General features: G+C 61.1%; 2 protein-coding genes and 1 long non-coding RNA gene across 4 annotated transcripts; all 3 read left to right on the top strand.

Annotated features, from left to right (window-relative positions):
• Positions 1–320: 320 nt before the first annotated feature.
• PRELP (proline and arginine rich end leucine rich repeat protein) lies at positions 321–12,468 on the top strand. 2 transcript variants are annotated; one of them, XM_062595038.1, is made up of 3 exons: positions 321–611; positions 6,854–7,796; positions 9,747–12,468. In XM_062595038.1, exons 2-3 carry the CDS (start codon positions 6,869–6,871, stop codon positions 9,923–9,925), a joined length of 1,107 nt encoding a protein of 368 aa, XP_062451022.1. In that variant the 5' UTR covers positions 321–611; positions 6,854–6,868; the 3' UTR covers positions 9,926–12,468. The 2 variants fall into 2 exon arrangements, with proteins under 2 accessions (XP_062451022.1, XP_062451021.1); XM_062595037.1 differs by lacking the exon at positions 321–611 and adding an exon at positions 1,601–1,819.
• Positions 12,469–14,870: 2,402 nt separating this feature from the next.
• OPTC (opticin) lies at positions 14,871–18,351 on the top strand. The gene is made up of 7 exons (XM_062594805.1): positions 14,871–14,882; positions 15,217–15,516; positions 16,067–16,217; positions 16,754–16,912; positions 17,268–17,470; positions 17,681–17,776; positions 18,103–18,351. Exons 1-7 carry the CDS (start codon positions 14,871–14,873, stop codon positions 18,271–18,273), a joined length of 1,092 nt encoding a protein of 363 aa, XP_062450789.1. The 3' UTR covers positions 18,274–18,351.
• A 2,577-nt stretch (positions 18,352–20,928) lies between these two features.
• On the top strand, positions 20,929–23,029 carry LOC134150890 (uncharacterized). Its single transcript, XR_009960735.1, has 2 exons — positions 20,929–21,268; positions 22,775–23,029. It is a non-coding gene; the product is annotated as an uncharacterized LOC134150890 (long non-coding RNA).
• The last annotated feature ends 259 nt before the right edge of the window (positions 23,030–23,288 follow it).

A 23,288-nucleotide genomic window follows, 5' to 3' on the forward strand; every position in this document is an offset into this window, starting at 1 on the left:
GACGAGTCCCGCCCCCCTCCAGCTGCTCCCCATCCTCCTTTTTCTTAAGTGTCACCAGGATTTGGATTAAAGCTGTCACCAGCTGTGAGCGAAGCCTCTGGCAGGGGCTGGGGGCACCTGGGTGTCCCCCGTCGCAGGCGGGGGACCAGGCACGGGCTGCTGGCACGCGCCGAGCCCCCGGGGCGAGCCGGACGCGCAGCTGGGCCCAAGCACACGCTCCTCCAAGAGGGGCCGTGGCAAGGGCCGGGCTTATTTAAATTATTAATTAGCTCCGTTTTTAAACACGGCTGCTGGGCGGCAGCCGGAGCTGCTGCGAAGTGCCCGCCCCGCGGCAGGCAGGCAGGCAGGCAGGCCAGGCCGGTGTGTGTGCGTGCGGGCGGGCGGCTCGGCGCCCCGAGCCCTCGGCTGCAGCAGAAAGACGTTTCGGTCGGCGCCGGGCCTCGGCGGCCCCCCGCCTCCCGCGCTCCCAGCCGCCCTCGGCGAGCCGAGCGAGCCCTCGGCGGAGGCGCGCGGCCGGCGCAGCAGCAGCAGCGGCGGCAGCAGGAGCCGCGCGCCCGCGGAGCCGCTGTCCCGCGCGTTGCGAGAGGCAGAGGAGGGAGAGGAGCGCGCAGGTAAGCCGCGGCCGGGGCTTCTCCCCGCGCCTGACGCTGCAGCCCGGGCGCTGCCGCTCCTGCCCGCTCCAGTCTCTCCGACGTGCAAACATCTGCTGTTGCTTTTTCTTGCCTCTCTCGTGTTTTCTCTTCTTCAGCAGCTGCAGCCTTTCTGCTTTCTATTTTTTTCCTTACTCCAAGAGTTTTTTCTCCGCCCGGGGCAGGGTGGTGGTGGTGGTGGGGGGTATTTAGGGCTGCAAAGGCAGCCAAAAGTCCCGTGCATGCTAGTGCCGCGGAGGCTGCCAGCCGCTTCCCGGGGGGCTCGCGGGGACCCCCTGCTCCGTCCCGGGACCCCCTGCTCCCTCCCGGGACCCACTCATCCCCTGCCGCGGGAAGCAGCAGCAAAAGCGTTTGAAGAGGAGGAGGAGGAGGAGAGGCTGTGAAGAGACGGGCCGCCCCGGAGCCGGGGCTTTGCCGTTCCGTCCTCCGAAGGCAGCCGGTCACCCCACGCCCCCCGCGCTGAGCACGCTGGCCGAAACAGCCGGGGGCGAAGGGCTCGGCGGGGTCCGCGTCCACGCCGCAGCGGGGGCCACCCGGCCCCTGCCTGCCGCAGGAGCGGGGGGCAGAGGGGGGAGTCTCCCGCTGCCCCCACACCGGCACATCCAAGGCGTGTTGGTAGCCAGCTGATCCCATGCACGGGGCAGAGCCGCGCGGGGGCTGGCGAGGGTCAGCCCCCTTCCCGCAGGTACGGTTTGGACCCGGATCTTCGTCTCCCCTCCGGCAGAGGCAGGAGATGCTTGGAGGAAGGAACAGGATGGGGATGTTCACCGTAGCCCCAGGGGAAGGGTTTGCGTGTCGGGAAGAGCCTCGTGTTAGCCCGGACCCTCCCTGCCCTGCTTGTTTGAAAACTGGGTGCTTGCAGGAGAAGTACGTGCGCGGTGGAAAGTGGAAATTCATCCTCTTGGCAGCTGAATGCAAAGCACGCGGCACGTGGGAGCTTGGGAGCCCTGCGCGGCGCCTTCCTTATGTGGTGCTCGGCTGCCAGCATCCCGCAAGGCGCCGGAGGAGCCTCCCGGGAAGCGCCCGTTGCCGGCTGCTCCGCCGGGCCGGGCAGCGGGGTCGCGGGCGCTGGCGGAGGCGGACGGGCCGAGCGTTTCCACCTGGGATCGAAGAGATTGAAGTGCAGCTGTGGGAGGCTTTGTCCTCGGGAAGAGCCTGGGAGGGAGCTGGTAAGGCACCAGGGAGCAGCTCCTGGCCCCCGGGGAAAGCGGAGCCGGGAGAGGGCCGTGCGAGGAATCGGCTCGGGGGGCGCAGCGTGCGCGGGGGGGCCGGCCCGCGGCTCGGTGTGATCGCTTCGGAAGCGGCCGCTCGCCCCAGCTGCTTGTTTTCTGTGTCCAGCCAGTTGCAGCGTGTGTGGTGAGGAGCCCCGGGGAAGGTTCGGGCTGCAGAGCGAGGGAGGAGGAGGAGGGGGCGCAGGGGGGGTTGCCAGTGCTGAGGAGGCAGCGGAAACTTTTTTTTTTTTTTTTTTTTTTTTTTTTTGCCTTTTTACTGGGACTGCCTTCCCACGTCCCCTCCTGGGGGAAGGAGGTTGTAGACGGGAGCAGTGAGCCTTTTGCAACTTGTCTGCGGGCCTCTACGCAGTTAGGAAACGGCACGCAGAGAAAAGCACGAGCTGTGCGTTGCCTCCCTGCTGCTCGCAGCCCGAAAGCGTCGTTAAGGGGCGCGTGAGAGCGTCCGGCGGCGCTGCAGGCGGGACGCCCCGGCCCGCACGCGGATGCGCTGCTCTCCCTGCGAGGCTGCAGCCCGGCCGCTCCCCGGGAAAGCGCGAGAGCGGCGGGTTGCGCCGCGGCCCGGGAGCCTCGGGGCCGCCGGGGCGAGCGCTCCCGGGGAGGATGCGCTTGCGCTGCCTTTGGCCCTTCGCCACCGTGCCCGGCTCTGCGGGGCGGCTCGATAAAGGGCTCCCTGTTTCGGGCACGGCCGATCAGACCCGGCGTCTTGCAAAGACACTAACGGGCTGTTACAGCGGTCGGATGTGGAGAGAGGCCAACGAGGGAGCATTGCTGGCTCTTCTCAGTTATTTTTGGGTTGCCTTCCTTTTTCTACGTTAACGTATTGGTTCCCAAGATTGCTGCAGGCGTTTGCGGCCTGAAGGGCTCACGCGGTGATGGGACTAGGGGATACGATGGAGAAACTCTGCACAAAGCTCCCAGGGTTGTGGGAAACGGGCTGAAAACTAGCCCATAGCTCCCAGAGCAAGGGGTCCTTAGGTGCAGTAAAACTAAACCTTTTGGACAGCAAATATCAGCAGCATCTTGGAGCTGGAACTTCCAGCCACTGCCTCTGATTTTTGACCCCTGGCTGTAATGAGACGAGATGCCCCTTCCTGGGGGAAGAAACAGAGCGGAGCTGCTCAGCCCAGCCCTGAGCTGGGGGGTGTCAGAACTGCTTTAGTCCGTGTATTCATCCTTTTCTCCACCCTAAGCAGTTGGTTTCCTGAAAGTATGTGTTGCTTCATGGTTTAACTTTATTCTAGTTGCATGGTTTCCTAGTGGGTCTCCTGAATCTGAGCCGCTCTGTCTGCTTGGGACTGGTGAGAAAGGTCGAAAGGAGGCATTTGCAAAGCACGTCCTGCGCCGGGGGCTGGCGGCAGGCGCAGCAGACGCTGCTCACGCAGACTCTGGGCGTGGGATTTTGAAATTTGCTCCTTGCACTTCATGCCAGCAAATTCAGCCGTGTGAAAGCAGGCAGAGAACAGAGTGACACACGCACGCAGGGAGAGCTGGCTTTAAACGGGCTGGAGGCAATCGTAAAGCTTGCAGTGGCCTTGGGTTTGGTGCAAAAAGCCCAGCTGTGGGCCTGCTGCATGGATGCTGTTCTGGGTATTGGCTGTTGCGTGGACCGCTGGCCGCGAGCGGCTGGCCTGCAACTTGTCTGGACGCGGATGCTGCCTGCCCCGAACGGGCTGTTTCTCGGGGCAGAGCCCCTGCGGGGTGGGCTGAAGCGGGGGGGGGGGGACAGCGGGGCGCCCTGCGGGTCGCAGGCGCTGCGCGGACGAGAAGGGTCGCTGCTGCTTTCTGACGCCTTCCTTCTGTGGTGACAAATGGCATGTTCTGCTGCCAGCTTCTGGCCTCCGTTTCTGGCCCGGTGACAGCTGCTCTTAAAGCCTGGGTCCCCAAATGTCCGCAGAGCTAAGCCCTCGCGCGGAGCCCGTCCGCTGGGCTGCTCCCGGGCGGGCCGAGCGCTCAGCAAGCTCCCGGAGACCCACGGAGTCGCGGCTCTGCCCCGTCCCATCTCCTCGCCGCGATGTGCCCTGGGGCGGCTGCTGGGGTGGCCAGAGCCCAGCGCTGCCCTGGGGGAGGAGGGAGCCCACGGCCCGGATCCCGGCGCGTGCTGGCTGCGATATCACGTTCTGGCTTCGCAGCTGCCTCCTCCCGCTGCAGCGGGCCAAAGCCAGAGCTCGGGACCCCCCTTCCCTGCCCCATCTTTGCAGGCATTAAAATCCACCCTGGAGTTTTTGGAGCGGCCTGGGACCAGGCGGGGGGCACGTGCGTGCAGAGAGGGACGTGGCTGGGCGAGAAGCGCGGTCCTGTGGCGCTGGGAGGGGACTCCACGTGGACCAGACCCCTGCCATGAATTTGTCCATTCTCTGCCGCCCTCCGTTTAATCTGTCCTCTTGCAGCACAGGAGCACGCACGTACGTCCCCAAAGGGGACTCGTTACAGCACTGCTGCGCTGGATATCTGGCGGGATTTTGGCCCTACGCTTCTCGGCTGCTCCTCGCCTCTTCCTCCCTTCCCCCAGCGAGATGCCAGAGCTCTGATTGAAACCAGCAGGCGCGTGAGGCTTGTAGGGTTAAACGGAGCCAGATGTGAGCAGGAGTGAAACAAAAAGGGAAGTCCCAGGCTGGGCCTGGGGGCTGGGGAGTGGGGGGTGAGGGCAGGATCTCTTCCTGGAGGGAGCCGATTGCTTTGAGCCCTGGGAATGCGAGGAGCGGGATCAGAGGGAGATGGGCTGGTGCACTGCTGAGAGCCAAGGTCCCTACGGACATCCCAGGGTGGGACGTGGACCGTGGTGGGTGGCAGCACCTGGGTGGAAGCTGCTGCGGGAGGGTCGGGGCTGGTGTGCTCAGGGGCCGCCCGGGACAGCGTCTCCTTGCTGGGAGAAGGCGGCGAGTGCTGGTTTGCTGGGGGGGCTGCCGTTCGCTGCGCTCGCCGGGCGCTCCTGGCACGTCCCTGCGGCCGCCCGAGGTGGGATGCGATGCATCTGGCTCAGCTCCTGTCCAGTGCTGGGCAAGCAGAGCTGACTGGGGCTGGCCACGGGCACGTTCCCGGTTCCCTGGGCCCCGCCAGGCGCTAAGGGAGCGCTGTGTGTGCGCCCGCGAGCAGAGAGCCCGTCCCTGCCTCGTTGCACCTTGCATTGGAGAGCGGAGAGCCGGGAGAGCCCGGTGCCCCGTCTCAGCGGTGCTGGGCAGGCGCTCAGCCCAGGAGGTCCATCCTCCCCCAAGTCTCTCCAACCTCCTCCTTGTCTCCTTGCACTTCATTCTTTCTCCCACTGCATCTTTGCTGAGTTCATCCATCTGCCCAAGTGCACATCTATCTTGGCTCTCTTCCTGCCGGGTGACAAATGCCCCTGGAAGAAGCCTGGCGAGCGCCCAGAGGTGTCTGCTGCCTACTCAGAAAGCACACAGCCTGTCCTGCCTCCAGCTACTCCCGAGGAGTCTGGGAGCATCCAATGCACCTTCTGTGCCGGGCTTTTTGGGAAGCTCTGCCGCAATGAGCTAGATTCCTCCAGGCTCCGTTTTGTCAGCTGGAAAGGCACCAGTGAGAGGCTTGCTGGGGACATTGCCACTCTTCCAGGTGGCAGAAGGGAAAGTAAAGCTCAGCAGCCTCAAAGCTCATGAGCACAGAATTGGGGGCACAGTCGCACCCAGAGCTGTGTGGGAAGGGGCTGTGCAGGTGCTCAGGAGAGGCAGGATCGTTTCCCCCTGCTACAGTCTTGCCAGAGCCCCTCTTGCTGGGGCTAGGAGCAAGCAGAGATTTCTCCTGATCTCACCACATCTCCCCTGGGACCACCTGGGGCAGCTATCCCAGCCCATCACCTTGCGGTGGGATTGGATGGGAAGCATCAGTTACTTGGACAGCACAGGAAGTCCCTGTGTCGCCTGTGTGTAGACTTGCAAGCGTCCTCTTCATCACGTAGCCTCGGAAAGGGGCTGTCCTGTCCTGCGTTAAAGCCTAGTCCCTGAAGCACAAGCCCATCTATCACTGCCGCCTTGCTAACTGCTGCTGGCCTCCCGATACCATCGCTCAGCCAATTTGCTACTGAACCATTGATTTTTGGCTCAACTGCAAAATTAAGCCTAATCCATCAGAGCTTCCGAGGAGGTGATCCATTCTTCTGGGAGAAGTCACAGTGGCAGCAGGTCTCCTGGAGAGGACCCAGGCTCTGCTCGGCAGTGCTGGCACAGCTGCATGCCTCGCTTTGGACGTGTCTGCTTGTCAGTGCATCAGGACTCGGTGTGGTCGTGTCGGTGACACCATCTGTCAAAGCTGAAGGGAAGCTGTGGCTCCACACCCTCCTATTGCCGTGGGAGAAGTGGAGAACTATCCTTTCTGGCCCATCTTTTGCTCCGTTCCCAGCTGGCCAGGGGATTTCTGCTCTCCATCTGTCTCTCTGTTTTTCTACCTGCTGCATTGTCCTCTGCCAAACTTATTACCCAGGCTCTTTGCAGTAGTACTAGGACCTCTGTGCAGCTCTCCCCTCTCATTGCTGCAGGAGGAAAGTTGCCCCTGAACTCATTTCAGTAAGCCAGCAGTGTGGTTTTTTTGGGGGGGGGGGGGGTGACACATGAGAAATTGCCTCGTGATTTCTGACATCGCTGATCAAGCAGAGCTCTAAGGATGAAAACCCAGGCCTGGGTAGGGACAGCTTTCTGCCAGTTGGGTGATTTCTGCAGTTTATATAACAGTGACTCTTCTCTCATCTATGGGCTGTTCTTTAAAAGGTCATATCCTTTTTTTTTCTCTCTCTTTTTTTATAAGTAAATAAATAAAGCTGAGCCGAGGAGTGACTTGGGGCCTAGGCAGGGCTTTAGATTTAAAGATAAGTTCAAAAAGGAAGGAGAGAAAATAGTGGGCTACCCGGCTGAGATGTGGAGTAAATTCTTGTCTGTCAGAGCTGGTAGAGATGGCAGGAGATGGGAGATGATATGTAACTTAAATCGGGCTCTTTCTTAACTCACCTGTTCTTGTTGCCTCCCTCAGGGAAATATCTGGACCATGAAGGTGTCCTTCAGATTGCTTCTCCCACTGGTTCTTGTGTTGATCTCGGAGGTGAGCGGGCAGCGGAGGAAGCCTCCCCGGAAACCCACGCGCCCGCCTCCCGAGCCTGTCGAGCCCACTGAGCTGCCCCCGCCCCTGCCACCAGGTCCCCCCTCCGTCTTTCCCGACTGCCCCCGGGAATGCTACTGCCCTCCAGACTTTCCCTCTGCCCTCTACTGTGACAGTCGCAACCTGCGGAAGGTCCCCATCATCCCGTCCCGCATCCACTACCTCTACCTCCAGAACAACTTCATCGATGACCTCCCAGAGGAATCCTTCAGGAACGCCACTCAACTGAAATGGGTCAACCTAGACAACAATCGCATCCGGAAGGTGGACAGGCGGGTCCTGGAGAAGCTGGAAAACCTCATCTTCCTCTACATGGAGAAAAACCAGCTCAAGGAGGTGCCTTCCTTCTTGCCACCCAACCTAGAGCAGCTACGTCTGAGCAGGAACCAGATCTCCAAGATTCCTGCTGGGGTCTTCAACAAGCTGGAGAACCTGGTGCTCTTGGATCTGCACCACAACAAGCTAAGTGATGGGGTCTTCAACAAAAACACCTTCAAGGGACTCAAGAACCTCATGCAACTCAACCTCGCCCACAATATCCTGAGGAAAATGCCCCCTGGGGTACCCAGTGCCATCCACCAACTCTTCCTAGACAGGAACAACATTGAGGACATCCCCAGCGACTACTTCAAGGAGTTCCCCAACCTGGCATTCATCCGGCTCAACTACAACCAGATCTCTGACAAAGGGCTGCCCAAGAATTCCTTCAACCTCACTAACCTGCTGGTGTTGCACCTGGCTCACAACAAGCTCACCAATGTCCCTTTCATCAGCTCCAAGCTGGAGCACCTCTACCTAAACAACAACTCCATTGAAAGTGAGTCAAGATAATGGGTCGGGAGGCCGTAGTTAAGCTCAGGGAGCAGATATGCTGGGGGGTGGCATGCATTTCATTGGAAAAATGGCATCTTTTACCCACTGGGATTTGAACCCTTTGAAGGGGGATGCAGTGCTGAAATGAGCTGGTGACCCTCTATAATGAGGGAGGATGGATTTGGATGTAGAGGCCCAGGGATTAGGGCAATAGCTCAGGAACATGGAAGAGCAGAGCTTAATTCCCTGTGTTGCTACAGCACTTTTTTCCCCTCAGTGTCATGGGCAACTCCTTTTCATGTCTACCTGCCATCGAAAGGTTTACTTCCTCAGAATGATGCAGGAATATGTGTATTTAAAAAGAAAGAGTCTGTGCACATATTTCAAGAACAGATGCCAAGTACGCAGTCAAGATGGTTAGAAATAACACAGCTTAGCTCTTCAGCTGAGCCTCACAAAGAAAAAGGAGAACAGGGCTGTGATGGAGGTTGCCTTGACAAATCAATTGGGGCAATTTCACACTATTTCTGGCAAAGTACAGCAATTTCATGGGAGAGGTGCTGGTCTGTGAGATGTGTAAACACGGCTAATGGCGGGGGGGAGGGAGATAGAGACCCATTCCCAGCAGGCCCGGCTGTTTCTAACAGTAGAGGTCCAGCAACCTCGTGTCCTTGCTGAGCAGATCTTCAGGGGAGCAAGAGTGCAGCGCTCCTCCCAGAAACCTGTGTGCACTGGGAGAAGTGCACACAAGCAGCCGGGCTCTTAGACTTTTGGTTGCAGTGGGGTCTATTAGAGCTACAGGACCTGCACAAGGTGGTGGTCACCTGTGAAGCCATCGTAAAGCAGGTCACTGAGCCCAGTAACAAGTGGTGCAACACAGGCACTGCTGGTGCCCCTCATATTTATTGTGCAGTGACGTGTGGCTTCCTATGCAAAAGTAATCAGCTGCTGAAGAGCAGCTGCTAAATTGCAGCACAGCTTCAGCAAGCTGGCTCCTGACATAGCAGGGCACCGTCTCTGGCTGCGACGTAAGCGAGGAGAGGGAGAAGTCTTCTCCCTTGATGCCAAGTGCTAACAGTGTTGTGAGACACGATGCTGGAGAGAGAAGGACAAAAACTGCACAAGGCCAAGTTCCTTGTCTGATGGAAGCAGCTGGTGTTGGTTCGTGAGGGAATAATGACGTAGGGATGAAATGCAAGTTAATCTGCATTTTATTTAAATACCAAACTGTAACCTAGAGGAATCTTGAGGTTAAGGTTGTGACTGCTGTTGACTTCAAGGTACATACACCCACAGCAAAGTCCTGCTTAGACTTTCCATGGAGAGATGTTTGCATGGCCATGCACCCCATGTCCCAGCTCTGTTTTACCCCAGCTGTCTTGTACCTTGGTGTACCTAGTTTTTATAAGGTTTCAGTTCTTGGAGTTGGGTAGTAACGTAAGAATCCCTGGGTTCATTTTCTGCAAAGCAGGCCTAGTGATGGGGAGAAATACGTGGAAACTCAGTGACATGCAACAAGCCCAATCAGTGATTACTAATGTTATCTTTATCCCGACAGTGCTGCAGCGTGCTTCAGTGATACTTTTTGAAGGCTTAGGGCTGGCTAGGCTGGTTTCGCGTTTGAAATCATCCCTTTTCTCTCTCTATGGACACCATATTTCTCACCTTTCTTTGGCTGAACATAACCTACTTAAATTCTGAACAAAAGCAGGATTTGCCTCTCGCTGAGGGTGTAGGGCTGCATCCTGTCTTTGGGAGCAGCTAATGCCCAGAGCACTGAGAGTTAAGGCAAGAGGCAGAGGGTTCCCCTTTCGGCAGCAAAGCAACCTCCGTGCCGGGTTGGGTGAGCCCAGGGGGACGGGGCCAGCAGGGCAGGGGGGTCTCTAGCATTGCTCAGTGCCGTCCCTGTCCTGGTTCCTCTGACGACCTCCTGCTTTGCCTCTCCTCCCTGCAGAGATCAATGGGACGCAGATCTGCCCCACATCCCTGGTGTCCATCCAGGACTTCTCACCCTCGGACCTGGACAGCGTGCCCCGGCTCCGCTACCTGCGGCTGGATGGGAACCTCCTGAAGCCCCCCATCCCCCTGGACCTGATGATGTGCTTCCGGCTCCTGCAGTCCGTGGTCTTCTAACCCTGCCAGCAGTGCACCTCTCCCAGGACTTGGCTTTGCACAGAGACTCGACCCCTGTTGGCGTTTGACTCTTGGGACCCTCTTTGCCTCCCTCTCCCCATGTTCCCACCCTGCCTCTCCTTCCTTCTTGCATTTCCCCCTCTCCTTGGTGGCCCTGGCATATATGTTCCGGTGAGCCCTTGTCCACAGGATGGCACCATCCCAGGCCATGGCAGGCACCTGGGCAGCACGGGATGGGTGCTACCCTCACCCTGGTATCCAGCTGGCAATCCCTGTTCCCTGCCTTGCCCCCTGGCTGTCCCCAGGGCTCTGCGTCCCTGGCCACTACTGGGGCTTGTTCTCCACTTCCACCTGGTAGAGGTTTGGGAGCTTGGGATTTGTCCTGGTTGAAAGTGCCTCGTGAGGGAGCTGATGAGGGAGCTGTATGGAAGTAGGGAGGAAATGGGGAGCCTAGGACCAAGCCATCCTGCGGCACCGTTATCACATGTTTCCAGAATGAAGCAATTTTGGCTCGAAGGCAGCAGTGCTCAGCTTGAGTGTCAAACCCAGCAAAGCAGGAAAGCTCAAAAATCAGATCTGCCTGGGGACAGCTGTGTCCTTGTTGCTGGTGTTGCAGGGAACTGGGTACAGCTTTCCCCCTCTGCCCTGTGCTGGAGGGGGCGAATGGGGCCCTGCCGAACATCCTGGGGAAAGATGGAGGTTTGCTTGGCCTCTCCTGACTTGCTGCATGACTTGGGTTGTCTCCTTGCTCCGGGCGCACCCCGTGGGCACGTTCCCCCACCAGCCCCACGGAGAGGCTCAGACATCCCCGGGGAAAAGCCACGGCGGTGGTGGGGTTGGAGCAGGGCTGTCCTGCGGCTGACGTGACGAGGTGACCAACGGTCACCCCGCGGCAGCGGGGCGCCGAGCCGGGGACACGGGGCTGTGCTGGCCCGGCGGTTCCTGGGCGTCCGGCTGCAGGAGGCCCCGCGTCCGTCTGCCGCGGGCTCCTGCGAGCAGGGCTTCCCGCAGGCGGAGGCGCGGGCCTGGCGCCGTTCGGCAGGGCCGGCAACGACACCTCGTGGCCAGAGCCGCGTCCTGGGGTCCCACCCGAGTCCTCCCCCTTGGTCCCTTTATTTTGGGGGGGGGGCTTCAATTTGGATTACTCTAGAGGTTGCACGGTGTTTTTTTTTTCCTCCCTCCTATGGGCCTTGCTGTCAATTTGGCATGGATATTGGTGGGGAAAGGTCTCCGGCTCCTGCAGATGGAGCTGGGGTTTGCTGTGCCATGGGTATGGAGAGCAGATCCCACTTTCCCTGGAGCAATTCCACACGCACCCTCCTTCGTGGGACCCGACCACCTTTCCTGCCTTCCCCCAGCCCTCGTTTTCTTCTCTCCCGGGGCTCCAACACGAGCTGTGCAGGCTGAGCCGGCCCCGGTCCCGCAGCCGTCCCCTCCTGCGTCCTGCCAGCCGTGCTGCAGGGCTCGGTGCCTCCCGATGCAGCCCTCGCCCCCGGCCGCAGCTCGCTGCTCCCGCCGAGAGCCCCGCGGCGGGCAGGCCCCGACGCCAGCGGGCCCCGCGGCTGCCAGCGAGCGCCCCGAGCAGAGCCCGCTGCTTCAACAGCGATGCTGGCGTGAATCTCGCTCTTGTATTTAGGTACCTGGGGCCAGATGCTGGCCGTGGCGACGTGGGTGCAAATCCGGGCTCTGCTGGAGCTGGGGTTACACCCGTGAAATCTCCTCTCTGCTCTCGCAGCTCTTCTCCCCTTATCACTCGACTCTATAAATAATTTCACTCCTGGCTGCTTTCTTGAACAAACCACATATGTCTGGTTTTGGCTTTTTCTGGAAGAAGAAAAGAAAAGGGAAGAATAAATCTTTTGGAAAAGCTTTTTTTTTATTCCCCTTCTCCACATTTCCACATGTATCGTTTCCCTCTTTGATAGCTGTACCTGCATATATAGGGCGTCCGGGTTTAGGGGGGATTATTCTCTTATTTTCTTCCTGATTCTCAGGATTTAGATTGAAGGCCGAGCATTAGAGGAAAATAAACAAATAAATAAGTCCACCTGAAATATGCATTAAAGCAATTAAAGGAGCAGTTGCCTCCCTTGTGTTCAGCCACCAAAAATGAGCCTGGTAGGAGGTAAGCGCAGACAGGCACCGAGTGTCGCGCTCCCTGGGAAAGGCAGCGGGCGCGGGAATCTCCCTGGAGCCCGTGGGAAACACCAGCGCTTCCCCCCCTTGCCTTCCAGACGTGCCCTGCATGCCTCGGCACTGTTAATTAAGCCCCCGTGTTAATTCAAGGGCGGCAGTTTTGGTAAAAGTCCCTTCTCCATCTCTTGCTCCAGCAGGCTTTATTGGGTTCGACAGGTTTCAGCCTTAAACCCGGAGATCCTATGTATATATTTATATATAATGTGTATATATACTGGTAGACTGTACAGATATATCTATAGACATACTTAGTTCCTGACTGATTTCAACTTAATGGTATTTTCACTCCTACTCTCTGCAGTGGTGAAAATAAAATGATTCAAAAGGGACCCGGCGCTGTGCTCAGAGCTGCTTCTCCCTCGCCTCTTCCTTCGGCGCTGCTCCAGGGCCCATCCTCATCCTCACGGGTAACTGCTCCGGGAGCCGGGGCTGGGCTGGGCTGGGGGGTCGCTGCCCGGGGGAGACCCCCGGGGGCCTCCGCGGCCGGCCGAGGACGAAGGCTTCTCCCTCGCCCGCGGAAACGCGCCTGGCCCCCCCGGGGCCGCCGTTGCACACGCGCGTTTTCATGCGAGCGGAGCGGGTGTAGGCAGCGATCCCTCCGCCCGCAGCCTTGAAATCGCCTCGGCTCTCGGCGCGCCCGCGTGAATCAGCAGCGGGGAGGGCGGGCGGGCGTGGGCGCGGGTGCGAACGCACGGGCTTCGGCGCGGGTCCCCGCTCACGCGAGCGGGCACGTTCGCAGAGCTGGCACGGAGAGCCGGCTCCCCTTATGCCTGGCGCTGTAGAAGCAAATCTCCGTGTTTTGTGAGCGGCGCGTGAATCACGCGCTCGCAGGGCACGCGTTTGCTCGCTGCCTCCCCAGGCAAGTCAGCCCTCTCTCCCGGAGGATCTCAGCCCCGCGGAAACGGGGCGAACCGTTCCTTTTCTGTGCAAACAGCGGTCGCACGCTGTTCCGGGAGCGGGAGCCAGGCTGGCGGTGTGCAAAACCCTGGGATGTGCCAGCGGGATCGAGGGGAGGGCTGGGAACTCCTCGTTAGCCGTGCTGGGGGCTAACGAGCAGGGTGGGCGCAGCAGGGCCCCAGCATCAAAGGGCTCCCAGCGTGTCGGGGGCCGGTGCCCACAGCGGCGAGGAGGCGGCTGCGGGCCCACCGGGGGGGGGGGGGGGGGGGGGGGCTGTCGAACGTGCCCAAAGGCGGTTTGCAACGTGATAAATCGCTGCTGAAATTAACCCCCTCTGCAGCTGGTGACACCTCCCCCCCCCCCAAAAAAAATCCCTTTTCTGATGCATCGGCCGGGATCTCTCCTGCAGCGAAGGTTTGCCCTGACGCCGCAGGTGACGGTGCCCGGTAAGTGCTGGCACCGAGGTGCAGCTGCGCTGGGGGAGCGGGGAAGAAGCCGGTGCGAGGACGGACGCCGGCTCTTTCTCCGGTGCAGCGGAGGTGTGTTTTAAAGGCCGCGCGCCGCTCCGGCCGCGCTGCGCCGAAGCCTGTCCTCCCCGGCGGGGGCACGCACCGGCCGACCCCGGCCAAGCGGCCAAGCGCCGCCGGGGAGCAGATCCCCCCCCCCGCCCACCCGGGGCTGCCACGTCGCCTCCGCCGCGCCGGCTGCAGAGCCCGCTAATGAGGGGCTTAGCGGAGATTAGCGGCGGCCTTTTGCTCCGCGCCGCGCGGGGATGGGGCCGCCTCGCAGGCGGGGGGGGGGGCGCGGGGGCTTTTTCCAGGCAACGGCCAAACACGGCGTGCGCCGCGGGCTGGGGGCCGGGGGCGGCGGGGGCGCGGAGGAGGACCGTGCCGGTTTGCAGGGGGGCGGCGCGGGCGGCCCAGCAAACGCCGGCATGTGGGCGCGACGTCGCCGGCGGGCGAGCGCGGGGGCTGCGGTTTGCGCGCGCGAGCGGAGGACGTTTTAGCGGCGGTGGGCGGCCGCCTGCCCGCCCGCCCGCGAGGTCCCCGCTCCCACCCTGCCCGTCCTGGGGCCGAGCAGAGGCACCAGCCGGCGCCGATCCCGGCGGGAGGGGGCGAGGGGGGGGCAGCTGCCCTGGCCCCGCTCCAGCTGCAGAGGGGATGGCCAGAGCCGGAGCCGCGTTTCGTGAGCCAGCGGTCTGCCGGGGCAGCCGGTGGGAGCCCCCAGCCGTGGTGGGTGCCCCTGCGGGCTCCCCAGGGATGGGTGTCGGGACGTCCCGCGAAGGCGAGGGGGGAGGCTTGACCTCTCCTGCCGAAATGCAGAGGAGCGACGGGGGCTTTGCAGCTGCTGCATCCGCAGGGACGGACGCAGCCAGAAATTGCACTGGCTGGTTGGAGCAGTGATGGAGCTGCCCTGTCCCCTCTGCCCAGTGCTGCGTGTCCCCTGTCACCCACAGGGACACCAAGAGTGCAGCACGCTGGCCTGCTCCCTGCTCCCATCCCAGCCCGTCCCTGGCAGCCCTAGATGCAAGCCCAGGCTCTCAGAGCAAAGCCGCCGCGGGGGCTGGCTGGCCATGGGGACAGCACGAGGGCCCGCTGGGGGCAGGGGACAGTGGGGTGCCGCTGGCCTGATTGGCAGCATCCCGCCTCTCCCCGCGGCAGCCCCTCCGCACGGCCCTGCCCTCCTCTCGTGCCTTAAAACCTCGGCAGCGCTCGCCGGCCGGCGCGCCGGGAGCTGCAGCGGGGCTTTCCCACGCCGAGCCGGAGGGCAGCGGGCTTCGTCCGTGCTTCCTCCCGCGCCCTGGGCAGCGAGCCGAGCCGTCGTGCTGCCCGGCGGTGAGTCGGGGGGCACGATGCGTACCGGGGTGGGGGGGTCCCTGGCCGACGTGCCGCAGGAAGCGCACCAGGGCTCTGGCTGCTCCGGGCTGGGAGACCTGCAGGACGAGGAGGGCCGGCACGGACGCGCGGCGCTTCTCCGGCGCGGCGAGGCAGTCGGGCATGCAATGGCCTGGAAAGAGAGGCGTGATGCTCCTGGGGCCAGGGGCTCTCGCGTCCCCACCCCGGTCACCTCCAAGGGCTGAGCCCCACAGGGGGTGGGGCGATGCCAGCGCTGCCATCCCCAGCCCTCTCCATGTCCATTCACTTCCCCCGCTTCGTGGCCTTTTCCGGGCTCCGGCATGCCCACCCCTGTCGGAGCAGCCTCTCGCCCTGTGCCCTGCCACCCGAGCAGCAGCCCAGCCCTGCAGCGATCCCCCTCTCCGGTGCAGGCACAGGATGGGGAACCTGGCCAGGCTGGGCATCACGAGCCTGCTTCTGGTGGTGGCTTGGGCAGCCCCGGCCGAGGAGCAGATGAGGAAGGTGGAGGAGCCCAAAGATGATCTTGCCCTCTATGAAAACCTGGACCTGGACAACTACGACCTCACGCTGGACAACTACGGTGAGATCGTTGACTTAAGCAACTATGAGGAGCTTTACGACTACAGCGACCTTGCTCCAAAGGTGAGAGGGAGGCGGGAGAGCACCAGGCACGCGGGGCAGGTCTTCCTGCGGTGCATCCCAAGAGAGGGAGGCAAATGCTTTGCCCATGATGTGGAAGGGACTTCTGCATGGCCACGGCTGGAGACCTGGGCCTGCCTCTTGCCCCCTTTCCAAACTGAGGAGCCCTGGTCACTCTTCCACCCCCCCTTGCTGGGGTAAGAGAGGCTTTTCTACAACCTCAGCCTCCTCCTCCTCCTTTTCCCCTTCCCCAAAACTGGCCTGGTGTCATCATTGATGTGAAGAACATCATTACAGAAGGTCTCATGTGAAGACAGGGACCAGAGGAACTTGGGACATGATGCCTCCTGTCTTCGTGTGGGTAAATAGGGAGGGGGGCTTCATGAAATCCTCACTGAGGAGAGCTGTTTAAGTAGAAGCTGGCTTTCCCAGTGCTCCTGACCCCTTGACCAGTGTCCCTTGGTGGACTTATGCCCTGGAGGGGAGGGAAGGACTCACCAGCAGGACTTCTGCCCAGGCAGCCCCAGCCCTTATGCCCAGGTTTTACTTGCAGATTGAAGTTGGGACTCTGGCTCCCCCCACCAAGGCCCAAGAAGGTCTCCCAAACTTGGGCACCACTGCTGAAATGCCGAAGCTGCAGCCCCCATCCACCTCCGCCGCTGGGTCCAGCCCCCCAGGTCTGCTGGAGCCCGTCACTGCGGGAGGTGAGCGAGGCTCCCCGGCCCTGGGCTCAGACCCACCAGAAAGGGGCAGCTTGTTTCCAGGTGCCACCAAATGTCTCTGGGCGGCACGGAGGGAGCCCGAGCACCCTGGAGAAAGCGGAGCGAAGCCTTTCCCCGGGTGCTTGCTCTGCCAGGCAGCAGCGGGGCCGGGGGCGCGGGGGCACCTTGCCAAACGGCAGGCAGGGGGGCTGGAGCAAGACTTCTGGGAAAACAAGAGCCCCGGCAAAGCAGCAACATTTTAATGAGCGGGGACGTTGTGACAGTCGGGCAGAGTAGCAATTAGATTAGTGACAATTAAAATCCTGTAGCGAGGGATAAATATCTTTATTCATTTTCTGTCACGCCGGACTGGGACAAATTAAGTAGGAGGCAAAGGGAAATTGTTGCCTTTCTGCTTTGAACTCCCCCACTAAGGGATGCGGCTCTTACTGCTCCAAAGAGCTGGCCGGGAGCGTGGGGCCGGGCCCGGGGCCGGGGCCGCGGGAGGAGCCGCGCTAGGAGCTGCCGCTGCCCCCCAGGGCCGCCCAGCTGCCCGCGCTGCCTGTGCCTGGGCACCTCGGCGTACTGCGACGACGCCGGCCTGGAGCGCATCCCGCCGCTGCCGCCGCAGACCGCCTACCTCTACGCCCGCTTCAACCGCATCGGCCAGATCCGAGCCGGCGACTTCGCGGGGCTGAGTACGTCCAGGCGAGGCACGGGATGCCCTCCCGGGCTCGGCGCCCGCTTTTGCACCACGGCCAAACCCGAGCTGCCCCCCCCCCCCCCCACCGCCCGGGGCAGCTCCCGGGCACCTCCGTGTGCCGTAACCCCTCCGGCCTCGTTGCAGCCGAGGGTTTCGCCCCGCTCCGGGGCCAGGCTTGTGCGGGGCGAGGCTCGTGCCGTGCTCCTGCCGCTCCCCACGCGCGGGGTTTCTCGGAGCTGCCGTCGCTCGGCCCAGGCGTCCGGCTTCGTGCTGCAGCACGGGGCAAACGAGCAGCCCCGGGGGGGCCGGTGCGTTCCCGCGTCACCCCCTCCCTCTCTCTCTCCCACCAGAGAAGCTGAAGCACATAGACCTGACGAGCAACTCCATCTCCCGGGCAGACGCGGATGCTTTCCGCCTCCTCCCGAGCCTGCAGGAGCTCATCCTGCCCGGGAACAGGCTGACGGCGCTGCCCGAGCTGCCCCGCAGCATCGTCAGGCTGGACGCCCGCCTCAACAGGATCTCCAGTGCCGGCGTCAGGCCCGACGCCTTCCGGGTGGGTGCCGGGATGCCGGCGGGCACCAAGCCGTGCCGGGCACCCTCAGCCCCAGCTTAGCCTCCTGCTACATGAAGGAGAGGCCGATGGGTGAATCTGAGTCACTTTTAGCCCAAACCTGCCATACCAAGGGGTAACCGGGATGGCGCAGAGGGGCAGCAGGGAGGGTAAGGTCTCCCTGAGACGGGACATTTGTCTGCGTCCCTGCAGGACCTGACGCAGCTCCAGTTCCTCTACCTCTCCGACAACGAGCTGGACTATATCCCGTCGCCCCTGCCCCAGAGCCTGCGCTCGCTGCACCTCCAGGTGAGAACGGCGCGAGCGACGCGCCGAGCCCCCTGCGCCTCTCCAGCTGCTTCAGCTTCCTCCAACCAACCTTCCCTCTAACCAAACTCAGGCTCTGCCAAATCTATCAGCCCCTTGCAGTCCTCCTGGCCATTTTTTCCCCCTATTTTTACACCCATTGCCTTCCCAGAGTGCACAGCCCCAGGGGCCTGTATCTGCGTCTTGCAGAGAGCGGGGATGGGGGTCTGCAAGCAGCCTCTCCTCCTCCTCCTCCTCCTCCTCCTCCTCCTCCTCCTCTTCCTCACCGATTCTTCGAACCTGATTTTGCGCTTTGTCTCCTTGGCCAGAACAACAACATCCAGACCGTGCACGAGGACACGTTCTGCGACAGCCAAGACCACAGCCACGTCCGCCGGGCTCTGGAGGACATCCGCCTGGACGGCAACCCCATCAACCTCAGCCTCTTCCCCGACGCCTACTTCTGCCTGCCGCGCCTGCCCACGGGCCGCTTCCACTGAGGGCACCCGCACCCCCACGGCCCGGCCCCTCCGTCCCTGCCCGCCCCACCGAACATGTGGGGTCGAGCCGGCTTCTCCCCCCAGGGCAGGCAGGCGCGAGGAGATGAGCTGCAGCAGGTGGGGGATCTCGATGATGGGGCAAACGGAGCCAAGATGAAAAATTCATGGGATGTGGGCAACTGTAATAAACCCAAGAATTTAAAAATTCATGCAGTCTCCTGTTCTAAACAGCAAGAGCTGCAGAAAGCTCATCCAGCCCCAGCAGCTGCTCTGCAAATGGCCCTGGGTTAGCAAGGACAGAGACTTCCCCATATCCGCACTTGTTCTAGGCCTCGGTGCCCCCAGGAGCCTTGGTAAGACCCATCCATTTGGGTTCCTGGACAAGGACCAGGAGCTGCATTGCTCCAGAGAGGTGATGCTTTGGCCACATGAGGTTTAATGTGCATGACCGGACTGTCCCCTCTGTGTCCCCAGCCACGTCAGCAGGTTTCCGTTGCTCCAGAAGAGTGCTTGACATCCAGATGTGAGCTGTGGCCACAGCTGGGACATCTGCATGTATTGCCACAGTCCTCAAAAGAGGATGTAAAGGGAGATCCCAACACAGGGGAACGGGAGTTCCCCCGTCGCCTGCTGCAGCCCCCATCCCCTGCCCTGTGCTGAGACCTGATCCTAACTTGGAGCCCTGCCCTCCGCTCTGGGCTGGGATGGACAGTGGTCCCAACACACCACGATCACAGCAGCCCGATGTCTCAGCCGTTAGCTCTGCCCAGAGGGTTCCCACTCCCCTGGGCTGCAGATCCCCTGCGGTTTGGGTCTCCTTCAACTGCAGGGAAAGTCTGCCAGCAGCGTTGGGAGCTGTGAGCCAAATGTCCCCAGAGCCAGCAGAAAGAGCCTCCTTCCATTCTGAGGCAGTTAAAATATCTTGTATCATCCCAGCTTTCGAGATCTGAAAAAGCTGCCCAGTGGTGGGATATTTTAAATATAATGTATTCACCCTCTATATTTTTATACACATGCAATAAACATGCATACCATGAGAGAGATGACACATCCCTGGAGAATCCAAAATACTGAACTGAAACCACTGAGATCAGCCCACATCCTCCAGGCTTGGGGAGGCAAAGGCAGCTTGAGAAAACCTCGCAAGAAGATCCAGCTTTTTGTATATGGGCACGCTGCAAACGCTGCTGGGCACTTGCTCCTGCAAGCCTGCCTGGTTTGTGCAGCTGGGCACGGGCACGAGGCACGCTGCGAGCCAGCGTGCACACAAGGCGCTTGGCCACGTGCGACCCCACCGCTGGGACATGCACCCCTTGGCTGAGCAGACCGAGGGGGAACTTTTTGTGCTTGCAAATAATGTGCAAGGCTGGGATGGGGCTCGCTTCTCTTGCCTTTCTTTTTCATGAAAAGCCCAGAGCAGGGCTATTCAGACACCAGCTACGTTCACTCAAAGGTCAAGGTCCTAGGCAAATGGTAAAAACAATTTGGCCCTGTTCTAGCCTTTCCTTTCAGCCTCTGAAATGCCAGGATTTATTAGCCTTGTTGTTGTCGTGCCATCTTTGAAACAGCTGTATCTACCTGTTCGCTGTCTGTCTATTCCTGTATCTCTCCCTTTCTCTCACCTTCTTCACCATCCATCCTCCTGACATCTAAGCTTGGTCCTTTAGCTCCAGTGATCTCATCTGCTTCTGCAGGATGAAATATAGCTATCAGTCAGACTCGCCTCCAGCCAGCTCTCCTGAACTGTGAGCCCTGGTCTTTCGCCTTCATCCCACTAGATGGCAAGACGGAGTATTTGGAAACGCTTGACCCCGGCTCCAGACTGCAAGCTCTGCCTGTGGTTATCTCCGCGCCTTCGGGAAGGCGCCGAGAGGCTCGTGGGCCTGCCCGCGCACCTGCGTGGCAGCGGGGAGCGCCCAGCACGGGCGGCGGGGAACCCTCGCGCAGGTGCTCCCTGCTTGCAGAGAGGGTGTTAAAAGGAGCTGCAGGAGGGAGAAGGGTTTGGCTCAAGGGGGAGGAGAGTGGGGGCAGGGGAGGGGTGACCCTGGGGGAAAAGGGGCTGCTGGTGTTGCAGAAACCAAACTTCTCTCAGGGCAAAGGGGTGAACGTGGAGGAAGGGAGAGCTGCAATTCAGCAGAGCCATCGAGCCGCGCGTTGCAGAGAGCTGACCCTGCTCTCAGATCCCTTTTGCATGCACAGGGAAGAGACAGCGCAGGGGACCTGGGGTGGGCTGCCACAGCAGGGCTTGGGCTCTCGGCTTCCCCAAAGCGCCGGGGGGGACCAGGCTGGGGCTCCCCTTGGGAAGGGGCTGCTTGGGGGCTCGAGCAGAGGGGATGCATGGTCCACACTGTGCTGGGGTTTCTTCGTGGGCGCCTGAGCTGTGCCTGTTCTCTTCTCTCCTCTGGGAATCCACGTGCTCCCTGGGGACAACGCTGTTCCCCTGCAGCGTGTCCGAGCCCCAGCCACCCTCTCCTTTGCCCCCTCTGGCTGCTGCCCCACATCTTCCTGGCCGCAGCCGGGCAGCTGCCAGGTCCTGGCTCTTCTCCACCCGGTGAAGTCCGTGGCTCTGCCCAGCTGGTGCCTCGGGCCGGGTCCCTGCCTGGCCTGGGGCCGGCCCTGGCTCCAAGTCGCTGCTGTGACAGGTTGTATAGGGCTGTGCAGCCTGTCCCATGCGCTCACGCACGTCAGGAGCTGCGTATCTCTGCTGAGATACACGGGCTTCCTCCACCAGCCCGGCGTGGGCACAGCCCGAGCCGAAAGCCAGGCTTGTGCAAAGGCAAAGCATTGCTCTGATCCCGGGGGCGTTTGCTAAGTAACAGCTGGAGCCCCGGGGCTCCGAAGGAGGCAGCTCAACGACCGGGACACTGGTGCAGGTGCCGGGGACGGGCGAGGCAGGCGGGTGCTGCCAGACCGCTTTGCTGTCGCGGCACGCAGGGCACTGGGAGCTGCAGCCTTGCTGGCGCAGGGAGGGCGCGGAGGAACGGACGGACCCAAGGTACTCGGCTCCCCTTCCCTCACCTCCTCCAGCCGTGTCTGTGGGCTGCCCTCTCCCCCGCGCGCAGCGGGCTCTGCGCCCTGCTCGTCCCTCTCCTTCCTCCCTACCCGTAAGCCACCTCCCTGTGTAATTCATGCAGCTCCCCTCCTCTCTGCTGCTCAAGGTCACCTTCCTCGCCTGGGCTGGATTTTCACATATTGATTGCTCGGCTCTAACAGCCGACGTCGCAGCGAGCTCCCAATCTCACGCCAGCTCAGCATCTTGCCACTCTCTGGGAGAAGCGCCTCCATATGGGCCCCCCTCCTCCTCCTCCGTCCTGCGCTCCTCCCAGCCCGGCCACGCGTCGCTGACAGGCACCAAAGCAGAGACGGGAGCGTCTTCCAGCCGTGGAGAAAAGCAGCCTTTTCCCTCCTCCGGGGTGGCTGCTGCTCTCTGTTACTCAGGGGGTCGGGACCAGCAAGCGACTGGGGCACCTGGCTTCCCTCTCTGTGTCCCCTGGCTCCATATAGGAGAGGGGACAGCGTGGGACATCCTTGCAGGGACTCGGCTCACTGCTACCCTCTGCCCTAGTGCTGCTGCTTTCCTCTCCCCGCTCGTGGTCCCCCGAAGGACCACAGGTCCGGTCTCTCTGCCACCGTGCCCATTCCCCTTCCCACTGCCCTGGCATTTTGCAGCCCACATTCCTTGCCTTCCACCTTCCACCAAGGTGGCCCAGATGGGTAGTGGCGCTGGGGTCAGATGTGAAATGGGGATCAGAGCCATGGAGGGAGTGTTTTGGCCCTCTGGTGACCCAGCCCAGCTGCAACGAGGCCACCAGGAGTGACCACATAACAGAGGTGTCCCTTGTCCGACCGTGTCTGTGCTGACCCAGCTCCTGGTGGCCCTGCCACAGCAGCCCTGGCCCATGCCCAGGGGATTTGCTGGCCAAATGCAAAATCAATGGCAGGATGGAAAAAGGCTGCCGGACTGTGGATGTTGACAAGCTCCTGGCCTCCTCCAGGCTAGAAATCACCCTTAAACACTGCTGGGGAGGAAGCGCCGTGGCCCAGCTTGCTCAGCGAGCCAGGCACGGATGATAACAGCTTTATTTATAGCGCTTAACTGGCTGTTGGCTCAAGGCACCGATTTGTGCTTAGCGTGCGATCGTTTAGGGCGACTGTTTGTGCAGCTAGCGGTTGGAGCGCTCGTGCAGCCCAAGCCATCGGCAAACGCCCATCGCCTGGCGTCGGGGCAGGACCTTGCCCTGGTCAGCTGCATCCCCCTGGGCACCTGCAGCCACTGGAGCGGGTCACCAGGGGCTAGGCAGTCCCACGCTCACCCCAGCGACTTGTTTTCTGCCTGTTTTTGCACCACATGGAGCAATCCTGACTGATCCTTTGGATCCTGCAGGTTATGTGGCCCTAATACTAATAATAAGGCTAATTAATACTGGCCACCTGGGGTGAGCTGTGTTGCTTCTCAGCACCTCGGTTTGCAGATCTGTCCTTGGTTTTTTTTTTTTTGAAGGATGCCAGTGCTGGGATTCATTAGGTCGGAGCTGCAAGGGCTCTGCGGATGAAAGCGCGGCTCATGAATTATCATGGGGGTGCAGACAGCAGCCTGCGGACTCCTTGGGAAGCTCAACAACAGGAATGGAGAGAAAAATGTTTGGGTTTTTCATCTTTCCATTTTCCATTTCACCTTTGGAAAAGGAAACAAAAAAGCACAGCTGAAAGAAGAGAAAGAAGAAAATACATTTTTTTCAGTCTCTTTATATCCCTACCCCCAAGTCATGGCTGTTTAATATGTAAATAATCTGTGAAAAAACGTCCTGCTCCTTGCAGCCGACTGCAGCCGCAGGTTTTGGCTGCAGCCTTGCCGGTGCCCAGCAGTGAGCCGGGGCTTTCCCGGCGCTCATCCTCCCGCCCGCTCCGGAGCGAGACAGCTTGTAGCTGTTGCGGTGAGCGGCTTGAGGAGGGGAGCCGCAACCAAGACGCAGCTATTCTTAGCAGCGTTGCGCTCGGTCTTGTCAACGGGAGCC

This window comes from Rhea pennata, chromosome 25 (genome assembly GCF_028389875.1).
Source record: "Rhea pennata isolate bPtePen1 chromosome 25, bPtePen1.pri, whole genome shotgun sequence".
Taxonomy (NCBI): domain Eukaryota; kingdom Metazoa; phylum Chordata; class Aves; order Rheiformes; family Rheidae; genus Rhea; species Rhea pennata.

What these genes read in the sequence shown, in the direction of transcription:
- OPTC (XM_062594805.1), top strand. An exon ending in GGAGCCCGTCACTGCGGGAG is followed by an intron (nt 16,218 to 16,753) that starts GTGAGCGAGGCT and finishes GCTGCCCCCCAG; the next exon opens with GGCCGCCCAGCTGCCCGCGC. An exon ending in CGGCGACTTCGCGGGGCTGA is followed by an intron (nt 16,913 to 17,267) that starts GTACGTCCAGGC and finishes CTCTCCCACCAG; the next exon opens with AGAAGCTGAAGCACATAGAC.
- PRELP (XM_062595037.1), top strand. Translation starts at nt 1,616, where the DNA reads ATGTGGTGCTCGGCTGCCAGCATCCCGCAAGGCGCCGGAGGAGCCTCC. An exon ending in AAGAGCCTGGGAGGGAGCTG is followed by an intron (nt 1,820 to 6,853) that starts GTAAGGCACCAG and finishes TGCCTCCCTCAG; the next exon opens with GGAAATATCTGGACCATGAA. An exon ending in AAACAACAACTCCATTGAAA is followed by an intron (nt 7,797 to 9,746) that starts GTGAGTCAAGAT and finishes TCCTCCCTGCAG; the next exon opens with AGATCAATGGGACGCAGATC.